Raw genomic sequence first — 22295 nt, 5'->3', positions numbered from 1 at the left:
TTTCTGTCCTCTCCCTTCTACGCGGAGGCGGCACGAAGCAGCTGCGTTGGTGGTTTCAGGCTCCGCCATCCACCAGGTTTTCACGGTATCTTACACGGCACTTACAGGGTCTGGTGTAGGGTGGGGCTACGGGCTGGGCAGCGCGGCTAAAATCCTGCTAGAACTGCACTCCACCCAAGGGGCGGAGACAGGACAAATCTGTGTCGCACGTGTGCACCTACAAGCCCAGCCTTTCCTCCCAGTTCAAAACTGGGCTACTTTCAACAAAACAATCGAACATCAATGAAAAACAAGACTGCATTTTTCAAAGCTAGAAGTAGGCCACGCACAAGTGCACAGCCCAGGGTACCATGGGAACAAGGACACTTTTCATACTCCCCAAGCACCAAGCCAGGCCGAAGGCTCCCACTGCGACGCAACACCCAGGAAGCTGCCAGCGAGGAAGCACGCTCTGTTCCCACAAGCTGAGCTACCAGGCCACCCTCAGAGCCACACACACTACCACCGCTTCTGGCACCCACGGACGCCCTGGCAACCCCCTGTGCACCACTCACAACCAGAAGTGCAGGGAGGTGCTGTCACGTGAGGTGATGGGCTGTCTCCAACCCGAGCCAGAGATTTCCCAAGATGAATGAGTGCCTGCTTCTGGAACTGTGCTACTGGGCCCGCAGCTGAGCTGGCAGGGGCCAGTTACAGATGCACAAGTCTGCCTGCTTCTTCCAGCAGGGGTCCAGAACCTAACGGCCGTGCAGAGCAGAGGCCACTGAGGCCTGAGCCTGTGTCGCCCAGAACAGTCTGCCTGGAAGGCTGGCCCATGGCGGTGTCCGGAACTTGGCCATAAGCAGTCCCCTAAATGGACGAAGACGTCCCCTGTACCCAGTTCGTGTGGGCCAACCCCTGCTTTCCTCCTGGAAGCCTGGCCTCTTGGCAGGTGCTGGGCAGTGTCCCCACGTGAGCAGCCCCAGTGAGAGCCTCAGGTGCTGTCTCTTGAGCTTGCCTGGTGGACAACCTCCCTGGTGCTGCTGGGAACCAAGCGTACTTTCTGGGACTCCACAGGGCAAGCATTCCTGGTGGCCTCCTCGCCAGGCACCTCTGTCCTTGTCTGATCCTGTCGGGAATCTTCTCACAGCAATGAATTTAGCCATGAGTACAACCAACCACATGCTGAACCCCGGGAATCACCAAACTGGGCACGGTCTTGGGGTCCCCAACACCATGAGGGCCCCCTTTGTAAGACCTGCTAGGAGACCTGGGCTAGGTGGGGTTTGCTCCGTCCTCAGGCACAGAGCGGCAGGTGCTGTGGGGCGAGGCAGGTGCACAGCAGACAGTCCTGCAGGTTGGACTGAACTGAGCTGCAGGAGGAGACGCTCTGAAAACCTAGGGGGTGTGAATTCTCTAAACACTGCTGAGCCTGGCTAGCACCTCACGACTGATTCTCTGAGCTGAAGACACACTGTCATCGAATGCTTCGAGACCTACAGGTGCAGTGGCACCCCTGCCCCAGGACCTGCCTGCACTGTGCTTCCAGAGGCCCCAAGTAACGTGTCCTGGCCACGGCGCAGAAGCGTCAGCCGAGGATAAACGCACACTTCTGACAGCCTTCCACAGTGGGGGTTTCGCGACAGTGCTAGGGCCTGCAGAGTCCCACTCACTCCACGCATCAGGCTGTGAGGACCATGAGACCCTGTATACAAATTATGATCCACCAGAAACCTCCCCAGTGTATCGTACTTTCTGTTTCCAAGTGAGAAACCTGGAGTGGGAAGGAGCAGGCGGGGCCGAGTCCACGTGTGCCCCCATCCTCCACCCCCGGCCTCCTCTACACAGAAGCAGAGCTGCACACAGCGCCTGCTATGCCAGGCAGAGACTTTGAGACAAGTGAACCTGCCTTTCCCTCTCCCTCTCCCCAGCTCTAAGGGGCTCATTTTGCCCATTTCCTTTCTATGTTAAAACGCCACTAACGTGGGTAACGTGACACAATCACACTGTCGCACTCTGACCTCACTGCAGTGGGGACAAGCACACCCTCACCCGAGCCCGGCTAAGCACCGCCCACCTCCCTCCTCCCTTCCCGACAGCGCGGACTCAGTGCCTCACAAGCACAAGCCTGCTGGACTCGCATGCTTCTCAGTGGCGGTGGAAGGTCCATTTCCAAACTCTTACCATCGTGGATTTCGTAGGCCAGGCTGGTGATCTTCTGGGTGATGATCATCATGGGGCTGTGAGGAGACAAACCAGAGAGGGCGCTGGGGTGACAAGTTCAGGACGCGCGGGGGAGCGTGCTCTGCTAACCAACCACACGGCCTAACATCTTTCTCCATTAACTTTGTTTGAAAGGCAGAGGGAGAGGGAGACAGAGAGAGAGAGAGAGTGAGCTTCCACCTGCTGGTTCACTCCCTTCCAGAAGCCCACACCAGGCAGGGCTGGGTCAGGCTGAAGCCAGAACTCCAGCCTCCATCCAGGTCTCCCACACGGACGGCGGGGAACCAGGTACTTGAGTCACCCTGCGCTGTCTCCTGCATGAGCAGGAAGCTGGAGCGGAGGACGGAGCCAGGACTGGAACCCAAGGCACCCGATATGCACGTATTTCCAAGCTGCAACTCAAGCACCGCACCAGACACACGCCCCAAATCCTAAGACGTCTGGCAAAGAGTAGCTCAATGCTGCGGATACTGCGCCCTTGCCTTGCTTTGAAAAAACAAAAACAGCCAAAGAAAAAGCACTCTAACCCCTAACTACATCTCCTGTGCAGCAGCGAGCCAGCCCCACCCCTTCTTCTCACGCATCCTCTAACAAGGCCCAGAGGCTGGAAGCACAGGGCGGGCTCTCTGGGGCCAGACAGGGACCACAGGGCTCACTGCCTTTGGCCTCAGGGCCGAAAGTGAAGGGGAAAAGCAAGTTGCCTGGGAAACAGGACCCAGCAGAAAAGTAAGGCATTTGCATGACAAATGTGAGAGGCGGAGAACAGACAGTGAGGGAAACAGGGGAGGAAGAAAAGCAACCAACGCATCTGAGAGCTCCAGGGTTCAGGACCCTCAGGCCGCCACCTGCAGCACAGTCACGCCTACTTTAAGGAGGAAGAAAATGTCACCATTTCCCTGTATTTTAGAATTACTGAACTGAATAGGAAACTCGGACAGGAAAGACCACCGGGTCATTTTTTATCCGTTAGTGGTTTACTCCTAAGTCACTCATTCACCAAACCAGCAAGTCAAGCACGAGCATCAGGTCAGACAGCTCAGGGCATCACACATCCCAGGGGCCCTCAGAACTGGGGTGGGGAGGGGGGTAGGCACCAGAAGGTCGGGCTGTGCAGCTGCCAGGGAGGCAACTCAAACCAGGGACTCCCAAAGTCACTTCTCACACTGCCCTCGCTGCCAGGAAACGCCTCCTCAGGCAACCAAGCCCGGGCACTCGCTGGCTGGCGCGGCAAGCCGAGCGCTGTAAAATGCCCAGGAATGCCCGTTTCTCAGGGAGCCCAGGCCCTGCCCTCACCCTGCCTACCCCTTCACAGGTTAGCCCAGCACTAACGAAGCCCCCCTCAGTTCTGAAGTCTAACTCTCAGGTCACTGTAAAACACAATTCTTAAAGCCACAGCGGATGAAACAGCTGTGAACTGAACTTAGTGCCACATTAAGTGGTTCAGGGCCACACAGAATCACGGACGTGTGCCCCTTCAGAGTGCAGCCCGCGCCCTCGCACCCTGGCAACTCTCCCGGTGGGACGGGTGCAGGACCTGGGACAGTGAGCAGGCTGCAGGAGGGTGGCGGCAGCTGTCCACCGCCCGCGCCCGCTCCCTGAGGGAATGGAAGCCAGGTGGCAACAGGCCGAGCACGCCCGGCGTCAGAGAGGTCCCCGTGCAGACCAAGCTCCCTGCCAGTGCTGGCTCCCTCTTCAGTGCCGTGCACCAGAGGCACCGGACAACTCCATCTCTGGCTTCCACATCCTCCTCTTCACCCGCTTCCTGTTTGCTTCCTCATTTGCAGGGGTCTCAACAACTGAGGGAGGCCGGCAGCCTAACAGTCTCGCCAGCACTGCCGCCCCGTGCCTAGTGATGCGCACGAGATAGGAGCTCAGTAAGATACTAAACACAGGGAACCTCTGAGCCTGCCGCCAGGACCAGCTACTCCGCTCGCAAGGTCTTCCTCCCTCTGTCCTCTGTCCACCCTGGCCCACGCGTGCGAGCAGCTGCCGCCCTCCACTGCCATCAGATCCTCTGGTCACAAGAAACCTCAGCTGCTCTGAGCACGGGCATGCCGTACCCACGTCTGAGCCTTCGGAACCTGCCTCCCGGGCAGCTTTCTAGGGCCGGCTGATTGACAACGGTCTTCGCTTTCTGGTTCTTTTACTGCCGATCTTCAGCCCCCATGCATGCCTTTCAGTTCCTTTTAAAAAAATATTTATTTATCTATTTATTTGAAAGGCAGAGTTACAGACAGAGAGGGAGACCAGAGATCTTCCATCTGCTGGTTTACTCTCCAAATGGTCACAACAGTCAGTACTGGGCCAGGTCAAAGCCAGGAGCTAGAAGCTCTTCCCAGGTCTCCCTCATGGGTGCAGGGGTCCAAGCACTTGGGCCACTCTCCACCGCTTTCCTAGGCACATTAGCAAGGAGCTGGATTGGAAGTGGAGCAGCTGGGATTCGAACTGACGCCCACATGGGATGTTGGCATCACAGGTGGCTTTACAAGGGATGCCACAGTGCTGGCCCTTGCCCTCTGGTTTTGAATGGGGGGCAGTTCTTGTGCCTCTGGTCCCCGCTGTCGCCAGGGAGCGGTGAACACAGAACAGGACAGAAGACAAAGATGTCACACAGAGACCCTGAGGGAACACGTCAAACTCTCAGTGACAGATGAGTGGATCCCTGAGCTCTCACAGCAGCCAGGGAGGGGACGGAGCAGAAGCTGCGGACAGGGAACGGGAGGCTGGGGCCGGAGGCCTCTGCAGGGAGTGGGGAGGTCTGGCTGGGAGCTGGCTGACGCAGGAGCTTCAAGGGGATTGCAGCAAAGAGCTTGACACAGCTCTCAGGTAGCTATGGGCTGGCAAGGAGCCAAGGACCTTGAAGGACTCCAGGCTGTGTGCACTGCCTAATCCTATTGCTTCCACGCTGAAGACTCAGCACAACTCCCCTCCCCCCCGCACCGCTGCCCTTCATGCCGGAAGCCTTTTTTTTTTTTTTTTAAAGATTTTATTTATTTGAGAGGCAAGAGTTACAGACAGAGAGAGGGAGAGATAGAGAGAAAGGTCTTCCATCCGGAGGACCACTCCCCAAATGGCTGCAACAGCTGGGACAGGGCCCTTACAGCTACAGTGAGCATCTGCCACGTGTGTGTATACAGCAAAAACCACAGTGCACGCGGGGCTCAGCCTGTCCCTGGTTTCAGGCGTGTGCTGGGGGTCCTGGGGCATGCAAAGGAGGCTAAGAAACAGTATGTGGGCTGGCGCCGCGGCTCAGTAGGCTAATCCTCCGCCTAGCGGCGCCGGCACACCAGGTTCTAGTCCCGGTCGGGGCGCCGGGCTCCGTCCCGGTTGTCCCTCTTCCAGGCCAGGGAGTGCAGTGGAGGATGGCCCAAGTGCTTGGGCCCTGCACCCCATGGGAGACCAGGATAAGTACCTGGCTCCTGCCATCAGATCAGCGCAGTGCGCTGGCCGCAGTGCACCGGCCGCGGCGGCCATTGGAGGGTGAACCAACAGCAAAGGAAGACCTTTCTCTCTGTCTCTCTCTCTCACTGTCCACTCTGCCTGTCCAATAAATAAATAAATAAATAAATAAATAAAAATAAAAAAAAAAAAAGAGTATGTGCCCAGTGAGGTATTGAGAGGCACTTGGACAGAGACAAGGACAGCTTCAAACTGACAGAGCTGGGGGAAACCCTCAAAGGCCTGGGACCTAGACACACAGCTGGGAGGGGTTCCCAGCACTGAGGACGGCAGCTGGGCAGGGGACTCCCCAGGCTGCCACCAACTGTGCAGCCTGTGAGGGATCAGCCTCCCACCACCCTGCTTTCTGGACACACATAACCTCAGGGGAGGGGCCAGCAGGGCGGGGAACGGACAAGTCACGAACAGATCCAACAGATCCGGCTCTGTTTACTCATGGTAACCTGAACCACACCGGCACTGGCCAGAGAGAATGTTTCCTGTAACCACATGTAGGTCAGGGGCTGGGAGACACTCCCACGGGGCGGCCAGCGATAAAGGGAAGGAGCAGGCTTGCAGGCAGCTGTGTAACTGGCATCGGCCAGTTCCTAGCACACTCTGGGCACAATGGAAGTGCAGGATTGTAGAGAGCAGCAAGGGGCGCTCCTGACTCAAAGCACAGAACACAAAAGGTTTCTAAATTTAGACTCTGCGCTTCAGTGAGCCTTCCCAGGGAGGAGAGAGGGAAACCACCACCACACCTGCGGCTTTGGGACAAAGTGGTCCATGCCTTCTCAGGCCTGAACAACGGCCACCCACGGCCCCTGAGCACCCAGCAGGGTGCACAGCCCGTGCTCAACCACCTCAGCTAAGGACCAGGTGAGTTATGGCAGTGACAGATCCACTGAGCACTGACACTGTCTAGTTAGCCCCACACTGTCTAGTTAGCCCCACAACACTAATTTGAATACAAGACTATATCACATGTATCTTTCTTTGGTGACCCACTAAGCGATCCCTTCAGCATATTTCAGTCTGCACGGATTACCGGGGTATTCTGCCAGAAAATCCGTCCTCACGCCCAACTACCACCTCCTCATCTACACCCAAGGCCAGGGCCCACCTTCTTTTTCCTTTCCAAACGGCCCAGGGCATTTTTTATTTTAAGATTTATTTATTTGAAAGGTAGAGTTACAGCAGAGGTGGGAGGGGAATAGGTCTTCTATCCACTGGTTCACTTCCCAAATGGCTGTCATGGCCGGAGCTGGGCTGATCCGAAGCCAGGAACCAGGAGCTTCTTCCAGGTCTCCCATGTGGGTGCAGGGGCCCAAGGACTTGGGCCACCTCCTACTGCTTTCCCAGGCCACAGCAGAGAGCTGGATCAGAAGGGGAGCCGCCAGGACTAGAACTGGCATCCATAAGGAACGCCGGCATCACAGGCGGTGGCTTTACCTGCTACGCCACAGTGCCGGCCCCAACCCAGGACATTTATTGAGGAATGAGCCAGGCTTTCTGCAGCCGTCTGTCACCTGGACACCCGAGGTGCTCTCCAGGCGCGTTCCTATCTCAGTCTCACAACACTTCGTGACTCCTGCCTTATAGCAGCAGTGCCCGTCCGCATCATGTTCACAGCCCTCAAGCATCAGTCTCTGGCAGGTTTTCCAATGAGGTTATCAATGTCCTCCAAGACCCCACCTCCAATGAGGTTATCAATGTCCTCCAAGACCCCACCCTGTCGACGTCACGCTGAAGGTTGACTCGCTGGAAATCGGCATCTTCACAGCGCTGGGCTTGCTCCTCCCTCACCCTGGCTGCTCCGCGTCCCACTCCCCCCTCACCCTGGCTGCTCCGCGTCCCACTCCCCCCTCACCCTGGCTGCTCCGCGTCCCACTCCCCCCTCACCCTGGCTGCTCCGCGTCCCACTCCCCCCTCACCCTGGCTGCTCCGCGTCCCACTCCCCCCTCACCCTGGCTGCTCCGCGTCCCAGAGCCCGGCCTGCCTTTCTTTCATGCGCGTCCCTAGCATCTCATAGTTTCGTAGTTTCGATTGCTCTCGAAACCAGCATTCCTTTTCTAACGCATTCTCCAACGGAGACTGCTGGAACACAGGAACCTCCACCTCTTGCATGGATTTGCTGAGGCTATTCTGGGTGCTAACAACTCCAGCAGCTGTTCAACCTTTCCACAGACAGAAACTTCTACGGAGAGGACAGCCCCTTTCATCCAGTCAGCTTGTGTCTGTTTTTATTCCATTTTCTATGAACTTTTCCTACATTTTTAAAAATTTATAGAAGGTGAACAAATTTCATGTATTTCATATGTAAGATTCAGGGGCACAGTGACACTTCCCACCCTCCCCTCCTTCCTGCCCACATACCCACCTCCCTCCTCCTCCCTTTCTTAGTTTTTAATTTTTAGTGACATACTTTCCGTTTACTTCATGATCATAAGCTTAACCCTACACTAAGAATTCAACAAATAGAAGAAAAAGACACTGTTTCTCAACAGGAGAGACAAGGGCTGTAAAGATAATCAAACTTCAAAATGTCAATGTTGTTCATATACCACAACCAGGGAAAACATGACAGTTATCTGGAACCAGACAATCTACGAATGCTTTCAATGTCATGGGCAAGCAAACGTATCCCACACCAAAGAGGCTGCGTGTCGACTCGCTGGCAAGAGCACATCATGCTCCCAGCTGTGGCCAGCACTGGGGCAGCTCAGCACAGGTGAGTCCCTTCACACCAGACGTTGTGCACTGATGCCAGCATCAAGTAGGGGCTGCGCTCCAGGGCCGCTGCCCAAGCACTGAGGAAGACAGCTCTCCCCTCCGCTGTGCCCACTGCACGAAGAGCGAGCCTTCACCCTCGTCCTGCCACACCAGTCCCTCAAGCTCACGCAACTCTGCGTCTACTCGTTACCAGGTCCCTGATGAAGGCCTCCTTTTTTTTTAAGGTTTATTTATTTACTTGAAAGTCAGAGTTACACAGAGAGAGGAGAGGGAGAGAGAGGGAGAGAGAGGGAGAGAGAGGGAGAGAGAGGGAGAGAGAGGGAGAGAGAGGGAGAGAGAGGGAGAGAGAGGGAGAGAGAGGGAGAGAGAGGGAGAGGTCTTCCATCTCCTGGTTCACTCCCCAACCAGCTACAATGGCCAGAGCTGTTCCAAGGAGAAGCCAGGAGCTTCTTCTGGGTCTTCCACACAGGTGCAGGAGCCCAAGCACTTGGGCCAGCTTCCAATGCTTTCCCAGGCCACAGCAGAGAGCTGGATCGGAAGTGGAGCAGCCAAGACTCGAACCTGCGCCCACATGGGATGCCGGCACTGCAGGCGGTGGCTTTACCCGCTACCCCACAGCGCTGGCCCCAGGCCTTCTCCTACACAGCACCTCTGCCTGCACTGCCCACTGCCTGCCGCCAGCGCTCCTCACTGTTTTCACCTTCTGTGCTGCAGTGTCATCACTGACTCCGTGGTGCTCAGTGCCGCTGTGTGCTAGGTGAGCACTAAGGGTGCAGGACAAACAAGACCGCTATGGCTGCTGCTTGAGGAGGGTCAGCTTCGCCAACACAACTCCCCCAGATCTGCATAACCAGTTCCCAACTTCCCTACAACTACGACGACGACACGAGACCTGGGCTACCCCTCACCTTCATGCAGACATTCGCGGGGGCGGACACATGCGGGGTCTGCTCACTCCACAGTCAAGAACGCCATCCGCAAGTGGGCCGGCTGGCATCAGGTCTTCCACATCCCAGGTGCACTGCTCAACTCTGAACTCACTGCTAACATGATTGACTGGTCTGTATTTTTCAAGTGGACTGAATTTGTTTTGTTTGGCCTGGTCGCTTGTTCTGAATGGAATCTTCCTTCATCCAACTCTACTGTTTTAATCTGTGTGATAAAATCCACTTTCATCTCATTAGGGAGAAAAAGATTTCATCTTCCACATCTCATTTCTTGGGAGTGTGTCTTCGGAGCTTATGCAACTCTGTTCTGTTCCTACCGTGGAACACCTGTTCCTGAGATATCATGATTGACGGATTCACTTTTTCCCACTTTACTTCTCCTTAAGTTGGATTTACTGCTCACTTGTGCCGCCCCGCTGACTCAGAACTGACACAAAAGCAGCTCTTCCGCACCCTGTTTAGTGGCGGTGTGCTGGGTCCACCACAAGGAGGCAAACAGTAGCTTCTTCCCCTTCCCTGCCTGGTCCCCAGGTGCTGCCAGATGTCCCTGATGAGGATGGGAGCGGCCTGGTCCACAAAGGCTTACCCTGCACTTTTTGTTTTAATAGACATTTAATTAGTTTTGTTACAAGACAATGAGACCCCCCCCAGGGCCAGGGAGGCAATAAACCACCTTTAAAGGAACAAACGCCAGAAGCTATTTTCACTGATGCTGAAGTTAAGGAAGTGCACAGATCCACAGAAGTAAGTAAAACCCAGGTGGGAGACTCTTCCCCAGGAAATCCAGAGAAAGCAGCCTGAGGGCCTCTGGACCCCGGCACGGCCCCTGGGTGCTAGGCAGCAGCACAGCGGGCAGATCCTGCACGTGGAAGCTGGCGAATGACTGACAAAGGAACAGAGAACAAGAGAGGAAGGATGCAAGCTCCGCGGGCCAGCCCCTCCCCAGGTGTCAGTGCCAGGATGCCTGGGGAAAGGCTCATGCTGTGTATCTGACATTTCATGTAAGACAACGTTCAAGCACAGCGTATTCTTGTGACACAGAGTATTACTGAAGACTACGCACAAGAAGAAAAGTTCTAGATTCATACAGGACTTTGCAGCTAAAGTGTTCAGTAACAGCTTTTCACTGGAGCTACTAAATGCAGCTGTAGCTTGTCCTTCAACCACCACATTAGGAAAGATAAAAACGGCTACTGAAGCAAGGTTTGAATCTTACCCTGAAAAATCAGCCGAATATTGTCCATAATCAAAGATATAGACTCTAGTAATTTGGCACACTGTGAGGTATCCCAAAGCAAACACAAAACAATATCTGTAAAACAAAAATAAACTAGATTAGTGAAAATAAAAGCTTCATTTGCTAGAGTACATTTCAAGGTAATTTATTAACAAACTGGTATGGTTCAGAAATCAAGCGCTACTCTGTCCACTCCCCATCGGCCGTTAGGGACCAGATGTGAAAACTCTGCCGGGACCTGCCTCGCTCTCCTGGATGCCACGTTCCGGGGGGGAAACGCGCTGAGTCACCAACGTCGCCGCCCTCCTTCTGAAGGACACCCTCGCACCCATTCACAAGGGGCCACGACCACACAGCCGGGACGGCCGTGTCGTTCTTCACTTACTGCTCTTTTCCAGAGAACAAACTTAGCTCAAAAATATTTGGCCAAGATAGAAATTAAAGCACATTCTTGAAAGAACTTTAAGAGCTTGTCCTCAACATCTAAACCACACATCTTTGGCGGGGTTGGGGGGCACTCACACGCTATGGGAAGGAAGACTTGGTGAGTTTCACGTAACTGAGAAGCGTGGGACACAGTTACAACAATTAAACACGCAGCACAGGGGAAATGCTTCACACAGGAACAGGCGAGTCTAGATCCCAGCGACTGCGTAGGGCAAAGGCTGCAGTGCAGGTTATGGCATGGATGCAGTTAACAATTCCAGTGGCAGAGAGGACTACGCCTTCCCCTCACCCTAAAACAATTCCAGAGGGATGAATAAAATACAAAACCAAAACAAACAGAAGTTGTGGCTGAATATTCATTATCTTCTCCAATTAGGGAAGAAATTTAAGGAAAAAGCCAAGGGGAGCCCCTTGGATGTGTGGCGGAAGAGGCTGACACCATAATGAAGAGAGGCCCATGCGTGGAACCCCTCCTGAGCTCCCGACCCACAAGATCATGAGCAAAATAGCATTAATATTTCTTTTAGACCACTAGATTTTGATGTACAGAACTGTTACTCAAAATGAGGTGTTCCTGTAATAACCACCTAAACAGAGCCCTGGGAGCAGGTGGATGCAGAAGCAGAAGGGGTCTTTATAAAAAATAGATAAATATCAGGCACCGTGGCACAGTGGGTTAATCCTCTGCCTGCAGTGCCGGCATCCCATGTGGGCGCCAGTTCATGTCCTGGCTGCTGCTCTTCCAATCCGGCTCTCTGGCCTGGGAAGGCAGCAGAAGATGGCCCAAGTCCCTGGGCCCCTGCACCCACATGGGAGTCCAGGAGGAAGCTCCTGGCTCCTGGCTTCGGACTGGCGCAGCTCCAGCCGTTGCAGCCAACTGGGGAGTGAACCAATGGACAGAAGACCTTTCTCTCTGTCTCTCCCTCTCACTGTCTATAACTCTACCTCTCAAATAAATAAATTTGAAAATAAATAAATCACTTTTTTTTTTGGACAGGCAGAGTTAGACAGTGAGAGTGAGTGAGAGAGTGAGTGAGAGAGAGAGAGAGAGAGAGAGAGAAAGGTCTTCCTTTTTCCGTTGGTTCACCCCCCCAAATGGCCACTATGGCCGGCGCACTGCGCTGATCTGAAGCCAGGAGCCAGGTGCTTCTCTTGGTCTCCCGTGGAGTGCAGGGCCCAAGCACTTGGGCCATCCTCCACTGCACTCCCGGGCCACAGCACAGAGCTGGACTGGAAGAGGAGCAATTGGGACAGAATCCGGCACCCCAACTGGGACTAGAACGCGGTGTGCTGGCGCCGCAGGCGGAGGATTAGCCTAGGGAGCCACAGCGCCGGCCTAAATCACTTTTTTATTTGAAAGTCAGAGTTACAAAGAGAATGATCTCCCATCTGCTGGCTCACTGCCCAGAGATCAACAACAACCAGGGCTGAGCCAGGCCATAGCCAGGAGTCAGGAGCTTGATCTGGGTCTCCCGCATGAATGCAGGGGCCAAGCACTGAGGCCACCTTTCACTGCTTCTCCCAGGCCTTGAGCAGGGAGTTGGATTGGAAGTGAGCTGGGACTCAAACCGGAGCCCATGTGAAGACGCCAGCAATGCAGGCGGTGGCTTAACCCGCTATGCCACAGCAGCAGCCCCAGAAGTCTCTGGAAATGAGACAGAGGCAGAAGCAGCAGCTGAGCCTCTTGGGGACACTCGCATTACCTCAAGGCCTGCAGAACACGGGCTTGGCTCCTGTTGCTCTGCAAGTAAACAGATCTCATGCCTGCAGCAGGCTCTCTCTGTGCAGTGGGCCAGGGCTGACCCAGATCGACCTACTGCTCATTCGACATTCACCGGCACACGTCAGCACGCTCAACAACACACCTGCCGGGCGCCCTGACGAAACGCCAGGCCACATAAGGAGTGAGAAAGGGTGGCGCTGGATTCCAGGACATCACGTGTATTCCCTGTGCTTCATTTAACAACCCAAATGCTGCCAGACACAGCACAGAGCCCAGGCCAGTCCCCTGAGGGAGCACACCTGCTTCCTCAATAAACGCCTGTTCTCCGACTCTGTAATTCAGGACTCTGGGTAGCAGGCGGTGGCCACTACCCAGGGCCAGCAGGACAGCAGCGTGAGAGGAAAGGCAGCCTGGGCCGAGTGGCAGCAGCACTGCCACGGTAACGGGGATAAATACAGCTGGTTTCTTAAAAGACAGACAGGTACAAGGCTGGGTGGAGAGGGATGAGCTAAAGTAAAAAGTGTTCCCACTTTGAGACAGAAAAAGCAAGCACACGTCCTGGAGGTAACCGAGGTCCAGACAAGTCAGGGCAGCCCCGACGGCCTCCGGGAGACTGCAGGGCCATCCCTGACGGGGCCTCACAGGCAGAACACAGCTTCCTGCATCCCCGAGTTCTGTCTCGTGCACTTTCTCTGGAAACAAGCAAGCCGCCCCAGCACACGCTGAATTTCAGGCCAAGGAGGAAAGAGACACCTGAAGAGATCTGCGGGGGTGGTTTCTGTCTGGTGTAGGGAATTATAATTAGACACACGGGCGGCCCACACAGCTCTTAAACGGAGTTACAGCAGCTGGGCACGAAGGGAGACTCAGCTGGAGATGAAGAGCTACCCCATTTCCCAGTTTTCCACCGGCAGGAGGCACACTGTTCAACAACAACGTTACCTCTCGTGGAAGACGGCGGCAGCTCGGAGAGCGCAGGCGCGACAGCCACAGAGGAAACCCAAGGCCCGGGGCTGGGCTGATGCAAGGGGCTGCCAGGAGCCTTGCGCTCCAGCCCTCTTAGGACAGAAGCATCTGCTCACTCTCCTGTTCCGTTCACCAAGGTATGCTGCAGGTGCAAGGGGCAGGTCCTGCCTCTCCAGTTCCTCAGACCGGGAAGGACCGTCCACTCCAGACGTCACTCGGATGGAAAGATGGGCTCGAGCTCGCTGTCCTAATGGGATGAGGCTGTGGGGATCTCGGGGAGGAGTGAGTTCACTCTTGTGTAGGACGTGAGCGAGCTGAAGGGCCCACAGCCCCCGGCCATCACGAACCACCACTGCTGCACATGGTGCGGTTTACACCGGGAGCTGGGATCCAACCTCCTCCCTTCAAGTCTGTGCTGGACCTAAGCCTCAGTTCCCCGACAGGAAATGGCTCCCTGAAACTTGGAGACCAGACCATAAGACGTCTTGCAGCTTCCTCCTGGTTCTCTTGGAAGGCTTTCCTCCTCAGAGCCTTACCACCGTGCGTGGGAACCCCACGGCCACAGTGAAACTGCAGTCAACAGCACTGGCTGACCTCACCACCAGCAGCCAACCCCACTGCCAGCTGCGTGAGGAGGCCAGCCTCTCAAACGACTGCTGCCACGCCAGCACTCAACAGCATTCACGTAAGATCCCAAGCAAAGCGGGTCAGCCGAGCCCTCTACACACAGAGCCACGGAAAACAACAAACTGTTGTCTCGTCACTGAGTTTGAGGCGCTCCGCCACCTTGCAACAGCTGGGACAGTCCCTTAGCAAAGAGGAGCACGCTAATGTTAGCTCAAAAGAATAAGACACCTCCATCAAGCAGGCTCTGTTCGACACATGTGAGATTCTATTTAGAAGACTAGTAACATGTGCCATCACAGTGATGAACCAGAGGAAAAAAACAACTGTAATGGGCCCACAGAAGGACATTTAATAACGCTCAGTAATGTTTCAACCTAACAAATAAAACTCTCAGTAAAAAGGATGCTTCCTTAAAACGAACAAAGCTTGTTGAAAGCTTCAGGATCTTCTCAGCACTGAAGCGGCGATGCTGGGGCAGGGGACAGCTGTGGCATCACATGTGTAGTGTTCACAGGCAGCTGTGGCATCACACATGTAGTGTTCACAGGCACTCACGTGAGGCTCCAAGTGAGTCTGACGGTCATTTCTATCCTGAACATAGTTTTCGTTTTTTTTGTTTGTTTGTTTTTTTACAGGCAGAGTGGACAGTGAGAGAGAGAGACAGAGAGAAAGGTCTTCCTTTGCCATTGGTTTACCCTCCAGTGGCTGCCGCGCTGCCGCCGGTGCACCGCGCTGATCTGAAGCCAGGAGCCAGGTGCCTCTCCTGGTCTCCCATGGGGTGCAGGGCCTAAGTACTTGGGCCATCCTCCACTGCACTCCCGGGCCACAGCAGAGAGCTGGCCTGGAAGAGGGGCAACCGGGACTAGAACCCGGTGTGCCGGCGCTGCAAGGCGGAGGATTAGCCTAGTGAGCCGCAGCGCCAGCCCTGAACATAGTTTCTAAACCTAGCATCACAATCCCAACCAAAATCCCAAGGGCAGCTGGCTGGCCGCTGGTCAAGGTCTTAGGAAACTAAATAAACGCATGACCAGGAAGACCTGCCTTGCTTTTATCTCCAGCGGATGACAGAGTAATGCAGCTTGTTTCAGAAATAGATCAAAAGGCTAACCGAACAGAAGAAAGTTAAAAAAAAGTTCACTGTGCAATGGGAAATGTTGTTAAAAAGCTGGCACTCACAATCGGGGGAAAGCAGACGAGGGAAGTGAGGCTCAGGAAACACTAGCTCCCATCCCGGTCTCCCATCCACACTGCATACACGTACAGAAACCCAATGAAACTATGCACACGTCAGAGGTAAAAAAATATTTTTACCGGCCACACAGTAAGAGAGACAAGAATGCCCTAAAAATCTGGAGTGGTGACATCTTCAGAAGCATGATGAAAATTATGAATTCTTAACATTCATTACCGAACATTAGAAATTTCTATGTGACAAAAATTAAATATGTAACAGAAACTATTTATAACATATAATCAGGCTAATATCCCTAATAAAGAAATTCCACAAATCAATAAGAAACAGATAAAGAATATAAGTGGTAAAATGGATGACAAACTGAGTAAATTATAGAAGAAAAAAATTATGATAGCCAGTTAGAAAAATAAATGAACCTTGAGATCAGGAAAATTAGGAATAATGAGGAAGCGCATAGCAGAAGGATAATATCTGTCCAGCATACAACACAGATACACAGGGCTGCCTGTATGTTCCTGCAGACATTTTTCCCCTAAAAGCTAGTCAGCTGTTAAACTTACCACCTTACCCCCGACTGCCACATGTGTTCACTTAGCTCTTGAAACGTGGCTAAACAGAGATGTGCTACACTGTACAATGCATCTCAGAGTGAAGAGACTAAGCATCAAAACAAAGAGCTTTTAAACTACAGTTAATTGACACTGTAGACCAAACGGACCTAAAGGATATCTAGAGAACTTCCCATCCTACAGTTGCAGAATACACATTCTTCTCATCACTGCATGGAACGTTCTCTAGGACTGACCACATGGCTAGACCATAAAGCAAGTCAGCAAATTCAAAAACATCAAAATCATGCCATGCATCTTCTCTAATCACAACGGAACGAAGCTGGGAATCAGCAACTCAGGAATCTCTAGAACACACGCAAACACACGGAGACTGAACAACACGCTCCTGAAATTGAAAGAGAAATCAAAAAATTTCTGGAAACGAATGAAGATGACAACATAACGTTTGAAAACTTACTGGAACAGCAAAAGCAGTGTTAAGAAGAAAAGTTTATAGCAATTGGTACCTACATCAAGAAACTGGAAAGGCACCAAATAAATTATCAATGATCTCAAAGACCTAGAAAAACAACAGCAAACCAAACCCAAAACTAGTAGGAAAAAAGGAATAATTAAAATTAGAGAACCTATTGTGCTCGCTTCTGCAACACATACACTAAATTAGAGCACCTGTGAACAAAACTCAAACAAAAAAACTATACAAAACACCAGCAAAATGAAGAGCTGTTTTTTTTGGGGGGAAAAAACCCACAAAATTGACACACCATTGGCCCAACTACCAAAAAAAAGGATTTAGATCCAAATCAGTAAAATCAGAGATGAAAAAGGAAATGTAACAACAGACACCACAGAAATAAAAAGAATCATCAGAAATTACCACAAAGAGTTGTATACCAAAACAAATTGGGAAACCTGGAAGAAATGGACAGATTCCTGGACTCATTCAACCTATCCAAATTGAGCCATGAAGACACAGAAAACCTAAACAGACCTGTTGCTCCCCCTCTTCGTGGAGGAACGACACAAGACCTTGCGCTGTTCTTTTGTCTGCTCGGCCCTCCCCGGGTTTGCTGCTGGTTCTTCCCGGGTTGGCTACTGTCCCTCCACCTCCGTGGAGGGGCGGGCCCCCTGCCACTTTCCCCACTTCCGCAGGGGAGCGGCACACCGCCGGCTGGCTCTCTCGGGGGCTGCACAGGTGTTCCTTCAGATAGATGTTCCTGGTGCATGTTGTCTCTCTCCTCCTTTATAGTCCTCTTCCACCAATCCCAACTCTGCTACCCACACGCCGAGTACGCTGCTCTCCTCCAATCAGGAGCAGGATCAACTCCTACAGTTTATTGGTTGAACTGGAGGCAGCTGTGTAGAAGCTGTTTACTCCTCTCCCAGCGCCATATTGTGGGAGAGCAGATGTATAGAATAAGTCTTAATTCCACTAACAGTCTAGTCCGAGTTGCTCCCCACACAGACCCATAACCAAGACAGAAATTGCATCAGTAATAAAGACCCTCCCAACAAAGAAAAACGCAGGACTGGATGGCTTCACTGCTGAATTCTACCAAACATTCAAAGAACTAACTCCAATTCTTCTCAAGCTATTCAAAACAACTGAAAGGGAGGGAATCCTCCCAAATTCTTTCAGCAAAGCCAGTATCACCTTAATTCCTAAACCTGAAAAAGACACAACAGAGAAGAGAACTACAGACCAATTTCCCTGATGAACACAGACACAAAAATCCTCAACAAAATACTAGCCTATCAGATCCAACAATGCGTCAGATCATTCACCTGGACAAGACTGAATTTATCCTTGGTATGCAGAGATGGTTCAACATTCACAAATCAATCAACACAGTACATCACACTAACAAACTGAAGAACAAAAAACACATGAATATCTCAATAGATACAGAGAATGCATTTCATGATGAAAAATCTAAGCAAATTAGGTATAAAAGGAACATTCCTCAACACAAGGCAATTTACATCAAACCCACGGCCAGCGTCCTACTCGATGAGGGCAAGTTGGGAGCATTCCCACTGAGATCTGGAACCAGACAGGGATGCCCACTCTCACCACTGCTATTCAATACAGTCCTGGACATTTTAGCCACAGCTTTAGGTAAGAAAAAGAAATCAAAAGGATACAAATTGGGAAGGAGGAAGTAAAATTATCCCTATTTGCAGATGACATGATTCTATATACAGGGGAACCAAAAACTAGAGTCTCCACTAAGAGACTACTGGAACTCATAGAAGAGTTTGGTAAAGTGGCAGGAGAGAAAATCAACACACAAAAATCCACAGCCTTTGTATACACAGACAACACCACAGCTGAGAAAGAACTGCTAAGATCAATCCCATTCACAATAGCTACCAAAAAATCACACACCTTGGAATAAATTTGAACAAGGATGTCAAAGATCTCTACACAATGAGAATTACAAAACATTAAAAAAAAAATAGAAGATATAAAAATATGGAAAAATCTTCCGTGTTCATGGATTGGAAGAATTAGTATCATCAAAATGCCCATACCACCAGATTCAATGAAATACTATTCAATTACAGATTCAATGAAATACTAATCAAAATACCAAGGACATTCTTCTCAGATATAGAAAAAATGCTGAAATTCATATGGAAACACCCCGAATAGCTGAAGCAAACTTATTCACAATATCTAAGATATGGAATCAACATAAATGCCCATCAACTGAAGACTAGACAAAGAAATTATGTGATATGTACACCATGGAATACCACACAGTAGTAAAAAAAAATGGAATCTAGTCGATTGCAACAAAATGGATGAAAATTGAAAACATAATACTGAGTGAAATAAGCAAGTTCCAAAAGGACAAATACCATATGTTCTCCCTGACCTGTGATAACTAATAGAGCACCTGAAAGGTAATCTATAGAAGCGAAATTGACCCTTCAAGAAGCAAAGACTTTGAATAGCCCTTTTCTCGACTGCTGAGAAATGGTTTTTTTAATACTATTTTTAAACTATTTACTTAACATTGTTAATCACACGTATATAAAGTTAACCGGAAATAGATCCTACTAAAAAATAAGAATGGGAAAAGGAGAGGGAGGAGGAAGAGGGGTGGGAGGGCAGGTACAGTGGTTAGAATCAAGGCCCTAAAGTTGTAATTATGAAATGTATGAAGTTTTTATTCCTTAAATAAAAGGTTTTTTAGGGAAAAAAACCTCAATAATTTTTATTGATAACAATCTGAAATACTTTAATACAATGACTAAACATATATTACTGAAATTAACATTTCTTTTTAGGTTTTTAAATTATGACCATTAGAGCATTTAAGAATGTATCTATTGCTTGCATTATTTTTCTACTGCACAGCCCTAGAAACAGGCCAAGACCGCTCAGGAGAGAGAAGAAACCTCGTCCTTGGGGAGCTGCTGAGCTGCCCCTGGGGTCTGCACACCTGACTCCAGCAAGACTCTTAGGAAGGTTTTTTTTCTCTATTATCTGCAAATGAACGCACACCTGATACAAAAGCACAAACATCTGTATCTTTCAAGTTGGACTGCATGGAAGGTGGCTGGGGAGAGCCTTTGAGGTGCTTTTTATTTTTAAGATTTATTTTTATTTATTTGAAAGGTACAGTACAGAGACAGACAGAAAGATCTTCCATTCATTGGTTTACTCCTCAAATGGCTGTAATGGCTAGCGCTGTGCCAGGCTGAAGCCAGGAGCCAGGAGCTTCTTCCAGGTCTCCCATGGGGTGCAGGGGCTCAATGGCTTGGGCCATCTTCCACTGCTTTCCCAGGCCACAGCAGAGAGCTGGATCCGAAGTGGAGCAGCCGCGTCTTGAATTGGTGCCCATATGGGATGCCGCACTGCAGGCAGCGGCTTTACCTGCTATGCCACAGCACTGGCTCCAGGAAACAAGTTTTTATAAATAGATTCTTTCTCATCCTAAAGGGTTGGAGTTCAATCAGCTTCTCTTCTCCATTTACACTTATTTCCAAGAGGATCTCATCCCGTACCATGACTGCAAACACCCACCTCTACAAATCAGTTCCTAGGTATTCTCTCTCTAGCCTGGACCTGTCTCTTGATGTCCAAACTCAATCCAACAAACTACCCGGCACCTCTGCTTGGTTGCCTAGGGAGCATCTCAAACTTCCCATTCTCCAGAAGAGAAGTCCCGATCTTCCCCACCCCTCCCACAACCCCTTTCCTAGTCTCCTCTGTCTTGGTAAACAGTACCAGCTTTTACCCAGTTGCTCTGCCCAAAAACACCTCAAGTCATCTTTAACATCCACTGATGATTCTCTTTTCCTACTGAATCTTCAAATCTATCTTCATCCCTCACAGATTCCTCACAGCCACCCCCAGTCTTCAAGACACACCCTGACTGAACAATCCCCACGGGGAGCACGTCCTAGCAGGCTCGCGGTCAGAGCCCACTGGTGTCTCTCCCTCCACCCTCCCTCACCCCTAGTCTGCTGGCCACAGCCAGGGCGCTCAGCACTAAGTGTGGCTGCTCACCATACTCAGAACAAAACACGGGTTTCGTTCAGAATGTCCCAGGATTTAATTCCTTTTTTTCTTTAAAATTTGTACTAATACAGAGAAGATAGATTTCATGTATTTCACAGGTACAATTCTAAGAATAAAGCCCTCCCTCAATCCCCAAGTCTGTTCTTTGGTTCTCATGGATGCATGACCTCATTTACACGGCTTTTGTTTTCATTCAACAATGAGTGTGGAATTCCTGAAGACTGGTAAAGTAAGACACTCACTGGCTCTCAGGAGTGTGGCGACACTGCATGTTCTCACCACGTGGGTGCGCGGGTGGGGCCCTGGGACTCCAGCGACAGCGAGGGGACAGGCTGGTCACCACCAGCACTGCTCAGGGAAGGGGGACAGCTCCACTGACTTGATGCGCATCCCTGCAGCCCAGTGAAAGACGAGACACAGAGCAGGCAAAGGGGCTGCCAGGGCCAGACAGGAGCCAAGTGTGGGGCACCCCAGGTACAGACAGCGCACGGATGCAGGACTGCTAAGAGCACCTGCGTGGTGTCCGTGCATCTTCAGCTCAGACGAGCCTTGCCAGCGACCTTTCCACTCCACGGGCAGACATGCACGCAGTCTCCTGTGGGCCGAAGCTACTCATTCTCTGCACGTACGCAGGGACACCGGGCGGTGGCCTCTCACTTCCTGAAACCTGTCTGTCGCCTGACCACGGATGAGCTGGAACACTGCGAATGAAGCACTTTTTCAGAATCTTCTTACCATGGCACGCAAGAGACAGACTGAAAACTCAGGCGGATATTAGAAATCTACTCCTATGTTTAAAATACATGGGAACTGTCAGGTGGGAAGTCAGAAATTAGCCTATGTGTGTGAGAGAGGGGTCTCAGGACTGCCACAGCCGCAGAAGCAGCCCAGCATTCAAACCCTGAGAGTTCTCCAGGTGTCTCAGCCTGCCCCGCCCCAGCAGAGTGCCCTCCCTCCGCTCAGCACAAAGGGCTACGTGGTCTGACAACATGGAGCAGCAAAGCCCTGATAGCCTTCCTCCAAGGCAGGAACCCTGCACCCAGGACGCTCCTCTGCCTGGCCAGGCGGCTCCACAGCTGGACAGCACTGGGCAGTCCACCCCTGGGGAGTTTCCCTGATTGACACATGGTAAACCCTTTGTCCTGGAGGAGGAGGACAAGGAGGGAAAAGAGAAATGGGAGAACTGGGCCCCTTTTCCCTTATAAGCCCCAGTCTGGACCAAGTGCAGTTCGGCACTCAGCTCTCTGCTGAGCCGCACACCTGGCCTGCCAGGTGTTACTTCTCTCCTTTTAACCATGTACCCTGAGTGACCGGGCACTCTCCCAGATTCTGCCCCAGCCAGTCTGCCGGACGCCCTGTCCCCAATAAACCTTGCAACCTTGCTGACCACTGCTCTCTGTCTCATGCCTGAAGTCTGTCTTGTGCAAAGACAAGAGCCCCACACGATCTTGCTAACAGGAATTATTTCAAGTCAGGAGAAATGCTGCATTTTCAGTACCAGGAACTTGCAGGTGCTAAAAGTCAGATAAAAGAATGAGCCTTTCACCTTGCCTGGGCTTTAAGCTGAGATCAGGGAAAGCACTCAGAGCTGTGTTTAGGGGATATAATTTTTAAAAAACCAAAAACCCTAATGCAGAGATTGGTCAACTACTTCCTGGGGTCAAGTCTGGTTCA

At 51.5% G+C, this 22295-nt stretch overlaps 1 protein-coding gene across 10 annotated transcripts in view; it reads right to left on the bottom strand.

Annotated features, from left to right (window-relative positions):
- Positions 1-22295, bottom strand: part of MBOAT2 (membrane bound O-acyltransferase domain containing 2) — a 122975-nt gene that overhangs the window by 30958 nt on the left and 69722 nt on the right. For 8 of the 10 annotated variants that reach the window (XM_051833321.2, XM_051833329.2, XM_051833318.2 and 5 more), the window contains 2 exons: positions 10537-10632; positions 2164-2219 (listed from right to left, as the gene is read on the bottom strand). In XM_051833321.2, the coding sequence (XP_051689281.2) occupies positions 2164-2219; positions 10537-10632 (152 nt within the window). The remainder of the gene's footprint in view (positions 1-2163; positions 2220-10536; positions 10633-22295) is intronic. The other 2 variants (XM_051833323.2, XM_051833319.2) reach the window with 1 other exon arrangement.

This window comes from Oryctolagus cuniculus, chromosome 2 (assembly GCF_964237555.1).
Source record: "Oryctolagus cuniculus chromosome 2, mOryCun1.1, whole genome shotgun sequence".
Lineage (NCBI taxonomy): Eukaryota > Metazoa > Chordata > Mammalia > Lagomorpha > Leporidae > Oryctolagus > Oryctolagus cuniculus.
This window is presented reverse-complemented; position numbering and strand designations above follow the sequence as displayed.